General features: G+C 53.1%; 1 protein-coding gene across 1 annotated transcript in view; it reads left to right on the top strand.

Moving 5' to 3' along the window:
* LOC117808550 (echinoderm microtubule-associated protein-like 6) overlaps positions 1-10,000 on the top strand; it is a 24,673-nt gene that overhangs the window by 13,814 nt on the left and 859 nt on the right. The window contains exons 27-41 of the mRNA XM_034678267.1: positions 101-302; positions 533-659; positions 758-836; positions 910-1,039; positions 1,124-1,222; positions 2,415-2,435; positions 4,346-4,519; positions 4,604-4,812; positions 4,887-5,044; positions 5,288-5,402; positions 6,841-7,029; positions 7,111-7,283; positions 7,362-7,524; positions 7,669-7,772; positions 8,160-8,313. Of these exons, the coding sequence (XP_034534158.1) occupies positions 101-302; positions 533-659; positions 758-836; positions 910-1,039; positions 1,124-1,222; positions 2,415-2,435; positions 4,346-4,519; positions 4,604-4,812; positions 4,887-5,044; positions 5,288-5,402; positions 6,841-7,029; positions 7,111-7,283; positions 7,362-7,524; positions 7,669-7,772; positions 8,160-8,313 (2,097 nt within the window). The remainder of the gene's footprint in view (positions 1-100; positions 303-532; positions 660-757; positions 837-909; positions 1,040-1,123; positions 1,223-2,414; positions 2,436-4,345; positions 4,520-4,603; positions 4,813-4,886; positions 5,045-5,287; positions 5,403-6,840; positions 7,030-7,110; positions 7,284-7,361; positions 7,525-7,668; positions 7,773-8,159; positions 8,314-10,000) is intronic.

Below are 10,000 nucleotides of genomic sequence, written 5' to 3'. Positions count from 1 at the left end.
GTGTCCCGTGTCGTTGTGTTTCTAGACTGATGAAAGTATCAAACCTTCCCTCCTCTCTTTCTCTCTCTCCCTCCCTCTCCCCCTCTGTCTCCCCCCTCAGGGTCAGTTCTCGAAGTTTAAGAAGTACGTGGGTCACAGCACCAACGTGACGAACGTCCGATGGTCCAATGACGACTCCCTCCTGCTGTCAGTGGGCGGAGCCGACACGGCGCTGATGATCTGGACCCGAGAGCCTCCGGGTCACAAAGAGAGCAAAGCCGTGGACAGCGAGGAGTCGGACGACGACACCGAGGAGGACGGAGGTAAAACAGAGGCTTTTATTGTGAAGGTCTTCCCTCAGACCGAGCCCGGGTTGAGACAGAGGTTACACAGAGGCTTTTATTGTGAAGGTCTTCCCTCAGACTGAGCCCGGGTTGAGACAGAGGTAACACAGAGGCTTTTATTGTGAAGGTCTTCCCTCAGACTGAGCCCGGGTTGAGACAGAGGTTACACAGAGGCTTTTATTCTGAAGGAGGCGTGTTTGTTCCTTCAGGGTACGACAGCGACGTGGCCCGGGAGAAGGTGGTGGACTACATCACGAAGATCTACTCTGCCAGCATCAGAAACATGACGGGGACCAGACCTCACCTGCAGCACAAAGAGCTTCCTGTGGAGGAGAGGTAAAGACAGACGTCATATTCATATTAGCTCAGTGCAACGACACACACTTACACTGACGCTGTGTTTTCCTGACGTCCCCTGAACGCGTCTCTGTCAGGCCCCCGGTGAGTCGAGCCGCCCCGCTGCCCGACAAGCTGCTGAGGAACAACGTGACCAAGAAGAAGAAGGTGGTGGAGGTGAGTAGGTCAGCTGTCTCTGAGTCACGTGACCTCGCTGCGATCAGCTGACCGTGCGTCGTGTTGTGTTCAGGAACTCGTGTTGGAGCACGTCTTCGGCTACCGAGGCTTCGACTGTCGCAACAACCTGCATTACCTCAACGACGGCGCCGACATCATCTTCCACACGGCCGCCGCCGTCATCATCCAGAGTCTGTCAGCGGGTCGGTAACGCTCTCCTACTCTTCTTCTTCTACTGCTTTAAATAAAGTTGATGACGTCATGTCCCCTGCTTCCTGTCCTGACAGGAACCCAGAGTTTCTACCTGGAACACACCGACGACATCCTGTGTCTGACCGTCAACCAGCACCCCAAATACCAAAACATCATCGCCACGGGACAGATCGGTGAGTCAGAGCGCGGCGAGGCAACGACGCTCTGTCTGAGGTCGCCTTAGAAACACGCTGAGGGAAGGTTAACTGTGTTAGCTTCATGTTAGCTTAACGGAGCTCCCTGTATCTGTTAGCTCTGGATAGCTCCATTTCGCTTCATGTTAGCTTCATGTTAGCTTCATGTTAGCTTCATGTTAGCTCTGTTTAGCTTCATGTTAGCTCTGTTTAGCTTCATATGAGCTCTGTTTAGCCTCATGTTAGCTCTGTTTAGCATCATGTTAGCTTCATGTTAGCTCCATTTAGCTCCATGTTAACTCCGTTTAGCTCCATGTTAGCTCCATTTAGCTCCATGTTAGCTCCGTTTAGCTCCATGTTAGCTCCATTTAGTTTCATGTTAGCTCCGTTTAGCTTCTAGTTAGCTCCATTTAGTTTTATCTTAGCTCCATTTAGCTTCCTGTTAGCCTCGTTTAGCTTCAAGTTAGCTTCAAGTTAGCTTCAAGTTAGCTTCAAGTTAGCTCCATTTAGCTTTATCTTAGCTCCATTTGGCTCCATGTTAGCTCTGTTTAGCTTCATCTTAGCGCCTTTTAGCTTCAGGTTGGCTCTGTTTAGCTTCAAGTTAGCTTCAAGTTAGCTCCATTTAGCTTCATCTTAGCTCCATTTGGCTCCATGGTAGCTCTGTGTAGCTTCATCTTAGCTCCTTTCAGCTTCAAGTTAGCTCCATTAAGCTTCATCTTAGCTTTAAATTAGCTCAGTTCAGCTTCATGTTAGCTCCATCTTAGCTTCATGTTAGCTCCAGATAGCTTCATGTTAGCTCCATCTTAGCTTCATGTTAGCTCCAGATAGCTTCATATTAGCTCCATTGAGCGCTATCTAGCTTTACGTTAGCTCTATTTAGCTTCATGTTAGCTCTGTATATATTCTTCTATGACGAGCTCCTTCCTGCATATCTGTTGTCATTGTTGAGTGTTGTGATCAATAAAGTTCTCTAAATCTGAATGTAAGCATCATCTTAGCATATTTTAGCATCATGTAGCTCCATTTAGCTTCCTGTTAGCTTCATATTAGCTTATTGTTAGCTTCATATTAGCTTCCTGTTAGCTTAATGTTTGGGTCTCCGTGTTGTCCTCATGACGGCTGCTCTCTGCTTTCTGCTCGCTGCACTTCTTTCTCACTGCTTCCTCATTGTCACCGCCCACCTCATCACCAGGTGACATCAGCGACCTGCCAGGTAAGCCCCTCCCTCTGTCCCTCATCCCTGACCCTCTCTCTCTCTGGCTCTCGTGTTCATGTGTTCATGTGTTCATGTGTTCATGTGGAGCGCTCAGTGTTTAACCTTGTCGGTGTCTCGCTCTCGGCGTGTAGAGGCGGAGCTGTCAGGTGAGTACCAGCAGAGAGGAAGTCTGTTGTAGCTCCGCCCCCGTCTGTCAGGGAACATGTGAGCACTGATCTGGATCCACATGAGAACACTCCCCCGCCCAGTCAAGCTCCTCCTCTGGAGAGTCACTTCCTGTCTCCTGGAGTCCTCTTGAGCTTCACACTGTAGATGTTTACTGAGGGACCAGATCAGCTGAGGACCATGTTCTCAGACTGCTTATCTGGTCCCCCTGCTGGAAGCCCAGAGACTCCCTGACCCCTCAGGTCCAGTCCGTGGAGGGAAACCTTCACAGTGTTTTCATGTTGGTCCATCTCTGTGTGAGCATGTTGGTAGACAGTCCAGCAGGACTTGACCAGTCCTCGCTTGGCGCCTCCTTTCAGCATGTGGATCTAGCCGAGCTAGTCTGGGTGTCTCTGTGTTGGTGTCTGTGGTGTTGGTGGTCTAGAGGCAGGGTTCTTGGAGTTCTCGGAGGAGCTGGATGTGGTTTGATGTGGACGGTATCAGGGCATGAACTTCGGGCATGTTGACTGTTTAACCCTCCACAGCCGGGATCACGGGGACCGGCCCGTCCAAAACCAGAGCAGGAAGTCTCCTGGACGGGTTTCAGAGAGGGTCAGTGTTCATGGTCTGTAGCGCCCCCTGCTGGGAGGACAGAGCTCCTGTGGTGATGTCACGAAAGGAGAGGTCTGCACAGGCACGCAGAACCGTCCCCCTTCCTCCCACGCTGAAGGACTAGCTTCATGTAGCAGAACCAAGACGCCATCAGAGCAGCCCCTCATTATCACAGCAGCCCCGCCCCCTCCGGTCACTGGATCTGAGGTCAGATCCTCATAGATCCTCCACAGAGGCTGAGCTCCTGATGGTTTTTGTAGCTGAATCCAAACCCCGGTATAAGGGGGGCGTGGACGTGTTGCTGACTGCTTCAGATCCCCTGAAGTTTCAACGTGAACTCGTCCCCACCTTTGCTCCCTCAGCTCCCCGTCTCCTCGTCTCCTTTGTTCTCTTCTCCTGAGTGCAGTGATCGTGTCCCTCCTCTCCTTCATCCCCTCCATGTTTGCTTTGTTCCTTTGTTCTTTGGTTCCTCCGTGTGAGGTTCCATCATTTCATCGCTTCCATGTTTCTCTTTGTTCTTCTTCTCCTCTGTTCTGGTTCTGTAGCTTCAGTAACTGAGACCCCTGACCCTCTGGGCCCCCTGGACTCCTCAGGTGCTTGTGCACACCACAGTACTTCCTGGTTCTGTGAAGCCCCGCCCCCCTGTGTTGGTCCTACAGGTTCAAGGGCTCTGGGGTTCTTGAACATCCAGTACCTTAGTTCCTCTTTAACTTCATTCTTTGAGTTCCTGGTTCAACAGTCCTAGGATCCTTTAGCTCCTGGGCCCCCCCTGATAAAGTCACTGGATTTCCACCAGAAGGACCCTGGACCTCAGTAAGAGTACTCTCTGAGGGGTTGACTGATGTGGTTTTTCCCTGAGGTCTAAAGACCCGTAAAGATCAGCTGAGGTATCCCGTTGAGTCAGAGTCCTCTCGACACTGCATGTCCTCTCAAAGGTCCTCGTACCAGGAACCTTGTTGAGGGTAAGGTCCCAGGGACTTAACGTGAACCTGGTTCCATCACCTCCTAAGATCCGCGGTGGAAGTTCTTTTGGTGGAAACTCAGTGCATGGTCCGGAGGCCTATAGTTCCTTGCATCCTTAGGTCCTTGGTTCCTTGGTTGTGTGGTTCCTCAGTTTTGTGGTTCCTGTGTCTCTGATACGCTTCTCTCAGGTCTTGCTCCGTCCATCCACGTGTGGGACGCCATGACCAAGCAGACCCTGTCCATCCTCCGCTGTTCCCACGCCAAAGGAGTCGGCTACGTCAACTTCAGCGCCACGGGGAAGCTGCTGCTGTCGGTGGGGGTGGAGCCTGAACACACCATCACGGTGTGGCGGTGGCAGGAAGGTAAACACACGTCTCCATGGTGACGGTTTAAAGACCCTGATGACCTCCCTGCTGCTGTAATGTCCTCACACACCTGTCCGCCAGGTACCAAGGTCACGAGTAAAGGGGGCCATGCCGAGCGGATCTTCGTGGTGGAGTTCAGACCGGACTCTGACACCCAGTTTGTCTCGGTGGGGATCAAGCACATCAAGTTCTGGACCCTGGTGGGAGGTTCGCTCGTGTACAAGAAGGGCGTGATCGGGTCCGTGGAGGACGGCCGCATGCAGACCATGCTGTCTGTGGCGTTCGGCGCTGTAAGACAGACCCTCACTCTGACCTTTAGACCGACCCCAGACTTCAAGACCTGACTCAGTGTCTCTCCCTCCAGAACAACCTGACCTTCACCGGGGCCATCAACGGGGACGTGTTCGTGTGGAGGGAGCACTTCCTGATCCGGGTGGTGGCCAAGGCGCACAGCGGCCCGGTCTTCACCATGTACACCACCCTGAGGGACGGACTCATCGTCACCGGGGGGAAGGAGCGCCCGTGAGTCATCACTAACGTACTCTACCACAGCATGAGGACCAGGTTCAGGGGGGTCTGAATCAGGGCTTTGGGCGGGAGTTGGGGGGGGCGGAGCCAGCAGGTGTTTATCTCACTGACCTCTTGTTTCAACCAATCAGAGCGGATCAGTGAGACGGACTCCCTCTCTGGGGGACGACTTGTCTCAGGTGGATCAGGGAGTCCCTGAAGGGGAAGTCTGATGTGTGACGTTTGCTTGTGTGACAGGACCAAAGAGGGCGGAGCGGTGAAGCTCTGGGACCAGGAGATGAAGCGCTGCAGGGCGTTCCAGCTGGAGACCGGTCAGCCGGTGGAGAACGTCCGCTCGGTCTGCAGGGGGAAGGTACTAAAGGATCAGGTTCTACACACAGACCAGGTTCCACACAGATCAGGTTCTAAACACAGATCAGGTTCTACACACAGATCAGGTTCCACACAGATCAGGTTCCACACAGATCAGGTTCTAAACACAGATCAGGTTCTACACACAGATCAGGTTCTACACAGATCAGGTTCCACACAGATCAGGTTCTACACACAGATCAGGTTCCATACAGATCAGGTTCTACACAGATCAGGTTCTAAACACAGATCAGGTTCTACACACAGATCAGGTTCCACACAGATCAGGTTCCACACAGATCAGGTTCTACACACAGATCAGGTTCCATACAGATCAGGTTCTACACAGATCAGGTTCCACACACAGACCAGCTTCTACACACAGATCAGGTTCTACACACAGATCAGGTTCCATACAGATCAGGTTCTACACAGATCAGGTTCTAAACACAGATCAGGTTCTACACACAGACCAGCTTCTACACACAGATCAGGTTCCATACAGATCAGGTTCTACACAGATCAGGTTCCACACAGATCAGGTTCTACACACAGATCAGGTTCCATACAGATCAGGTTCTACACAGATCAGGTTCCACACAGATCAGGTTCTACACACAGATCAGGTTCCACACAGATCAGGTTCCACACAGATCAGGTTCTACACACAGATCAGGTTCCATACAGATCAGGTTCTACACACAGACCAGCTTCTACACACAGACCAGCTCCTACATACAGATCAGGTTCTACACACAGACCAGCTTCTACACACAGATCAGGTTCTACACACAGATCAGGTTCCACACACAGATCAGGTTCCACACACAGATCAGGTTCCACACAGATCAGGTTCCACACACAGATCAGGTTCTACACACAGATCAGGTTCCACACACAGATCAGGTTCTACACACAGATCAGGTTCTACACACAGATCAGGTTCCACACACAGATCAGGTTCTACACACAGATCAGGTTCCACACACAGATCAGGTTCTACACACAGATCAGGTCCCACACACAGATCAGGTTCCACACAGATCAGGTTCCACACACAGATCAGGTTCCACACACAGATCAGGTTCTACACACAGATCAGGTTCCATACAGATCAGGTTCTACACACAGATCAGGTCCCACACACAGATCAGGTTCCACACACAGATCAGGTTCTACACACAGATCAGGTCCCACACACAGATCAGGTCCCACACACAGATCAGGTTCCACACAGATCAGGTTCCACACAGATCAGGTTCCATACAGATCAGGTTCTACACACAGATCAGGTCCCACACACAGATCAGGTCCCACACACAGATCAGGTTCTTCACTCAGATCAGGTTCGATGATGTCATCACGCTGCAGTCTGTTAGCTCGCGTTCCCAAAGCGCCTACATGATGTAAGTCTTTGTCCCTGGTCTCTGGTGGTCCAGGGTAAGATCCTGGTAGGAACCAAGGACGGAGAGATCATCGAGGTGGGAGAGAAGAACGCCGCCTCCAACACCATGATCAACGGGCACACTCAGGGGGGGATCTGGGGTTTGGCCCCTCATCCTTTCAAAGACGTCTTCATCTCCGCCAGCGACGACGGGACCATCCGGATCTGGGACCTGGCTGATAAGGTACAGGTCTGAGGACGGGGCGTGGAGGGGTTTGGTCTTTGTTAAGTACCTGCTCACCTGTTGGTCTGTCCTCTCTGACAGAAACTCCTGAACAAGGTGAGTCTGGGTCACCCCGCTAAGTGCACCTCCTACAGTCCCAACGGGGAGATGGTCTCCATCGGCATGGAGAACGGGGAGTTCATCGTCCTGCTCGTCAACTCTCTGACCGTCTGGGGCAAGAAGAGAGACCGCAGCGTGGCCATCCAGGACATCAGGTACCAGTCCAGGACTGTGTCTTTAAACATCTCTGAGTCCGCCCTTAGATACTGATCATGGTTCTGGTTCTGGTCCAGGTTCAGTCCAGATAACAGGTTCCTGGCGGTGGGCTCCGTGGACAGTGCTGTGGATTTCTACGACCTCTCTCTGGGACCGTCCCTGAACCGGATCGGTTACTGTAAGGACATCCCCGGCTTCGTCATCCAGCTGGACTTCTCTGCGGACAGCAGACACATCCAGGTAAACGCACCCCCCACACCTGGACTACCTCAGAACCATGAAGCCCAGGTACCTGGTCAGCACGGTCTTTGACCCTGCTGCTGTGACCTCTGACCTTTGTCACATCAAGCCTCTGAGAGCTGACCCTCTTCAAACCTCCCCCAGGTCTCCACCAGCTCCTACACCCGGCAGGTCCATGAAGTCCCCTCAGGGAAGGTGGTCTCAGAGCAGACTGTGTTTGAGAGGATCACCTGGGCTACCTGGACCAGGTGAGGCTGGATTTGTTCACTTGGTCCACTGTGCACCTTGTGGTCATGGTGTGAACTCAGGTAACCGTCCACCAAGACCTCTAAGAGGCTGACCCTGCAGGACTAATGTGGTCCTGAGGGATCTGACTGTAGACCCAGGTAAACCAATGACCCTGCAGGATTAATGTGGTCCTGAGGGATCTGACTGTAGACCCAGGTAAACCAATGACCCTGCAGGACTAATGTTGTCCTGAGGAGTCTGACTGTAGACCCAGGTAAACCATTGACCCTGCAGGACCACATTAGTCCTGCAGGATCTGACAGTAGACCCTGACAGGAAGCTGCTGACCCCAGGACTCTCACCAAAGACTGAGACCTGAATGTGGGTCATGTTGTGTTCTGTTTCAGCATCCTGGGGGACGAGGTCTTGGGGGTCTGGCCTCGTAACGCCGAGAAGGCCGATGTGAACTGTGCCTGCGTCTCTCATGCCGGACTCAACCTGGTGACCGGGGACGACTTCGGACTCATCAAGCTCTTTGACTTCCCCTGTTCAGAGAAGTTTGTGAGTGTTCCTCTCATCTTCATCATCTTCATCATCTTCATCATCTTCATCTTCTTCATCATCTTCATCTTCTTCAACTTCCTCACCCTCCTCTTCCTCTCTCTCCTCTTCCTCACCCTCCTCTTCCTCTCTCTCCTCTTCCTCTCTCTCCTCTTCCTCACCCTCCTCTTCCTCTCTCTCTTCTTCCTCACCCTCCTCTTCCTCACCCTCCTCTTCCTCTCTCTCCTCTTCCTCACCCTCCTCTTCCTCTCTCTCCTCTTCCTCACCCTCCTCTTCCTCACCCTCCTCTTCCTCTCTCTCCTCTTCCTCTCTCTCCTCTTCCTCACCCTCCTCTTCCTCTCTCTCTTCTTCCTCACCCTCCTCTTCCTCACCCTCCTCTTCCTCTCTCTCCTCTTCCTCTCTCTCCTCTTCCTCACCCTCCTCTTCCTCACCCTCCTCTTCCTCTCTCTCCTCTTCCTCACCCTCCTCTTCCTCTCCTCTCCTCTTCCTCTCTCTCCTCTTCCTCACCCTCCTCTTCCTCACCCTCCTCTTCCTCACCCTCCTCTTCCTCTCTCTCTTCTTCCTCACCCTCCTCTTCCTCACCCTCCTCTTCCTCTCCTCTCCTCTTCCTCACCCTCCTCTTCCTCTCTCTCCTCTTCCTCACCCTCCTCTTCCTCTCTCTCCTCTTCCTCACCCTCCTCTTCCTCACCCTCCTCTTCCTCACCCTCCTCTTCCTCTCTCTCCTCTTCCTCACCCTCCTCTTCCTCTCTCTCCTCTTCCTCACCCTCCTCTTCCTCACCCTCCTCTTCCTCTCTCTCCTCTTCCTCTCTCTCCTCTTCCTCACCCTCCTCTTCCTCTCTCTCTTCTTCCTCACCCTCCTCTTCCTCACCCTCCTCTTCCTCTCTCTCTTCTTCCTCACCCTCCTCTTCCTCACCCTCCTCTTCCTCTCTCTCCTCTTCCTCACCCTCCTCTTCCTCTCTCTCCTCTTCCTCACCCTCCTCTTCCTCTCTCTCCTCTTCCTCACCCCCTCTTCCTCACCCTCCTCTTCCTCTCTCTCCTCTTCCTCTCTCTCCTCTTCCTCACCCTCCTCTTCCTCTCTCTCTTCTTCCTCACCCTCCTCTTCCTCACCCTCCTCTTCCTCTCTCTCCTCTTCCTCTGACCCATCCTCTTCCTCTCACCTTCCTCTTCCTCTCACCCTCCTCTTCCTCTCACCCTCCTCTTCCTCTCTCTTCCTCCCCTCCCCTCCTCACCCTCCTCTTCCTCTCTCTCTGACCTCCTCTTCCTCTCTCTCTGACCTCCTCTTCCTCTCTCTCTGACCTCCTCTTCCTCTCTCTCCGCTTCCTGACCTCCTCTTCCTCTCTCTCCTCCTTCCTCTCTCTCACTCCTCCTCTTCCTCACCCTCCTCTTCCTCCCTCCTCTTCCTCCTCCTCTTCCTCCCTCCTCTTCCTCCCTCCTCTTCCTCCTCCTCTTCCTCCCTCCTGTTCCTCCCTCCTCTTCCTCCCTCCTCTTCCTCACCCTCCTCTTCCTCACCCTCCTCTTCCTCTCTCCTCCTCTTCCTCACCCTCCTCTTCCTCACCCTCCTCTTCCTCTCTCTCCTCTTCCTCACCCTCCTCTTCCTCACCCTCCTCTTCCTCTCTCTCCTCTTCCTCACTCCTCCTCTTCATCATCCCTCCTCTTCCTCTCTCTCCTCTTCCTCACCCTCCTCTTC

The sequence above is a fragment of the Notolabrus celidotus genome, unplaced genomic scaffold (assembly GCF_009762535.1).
Source record: "Notolabrus celidotus isolate fNotCel1 unplaced genomic scaffold, fNotCel1.pri scaffold_123_arrow_ctg1, whole genome shotgun sequence".
In the NCBI taxonomy this organism is placed as follows: domain Eukaryota; kingdom Metazoa; phylum Chordata; class Actinopteri; order Labriformes; family Labridae; genus Notolabrus; species Notolabrus celidotus.
Note: the sequence above shows the minus strand (reverse complement) of the source record. Positions and strands in the feature narration are given on the sequence as shown.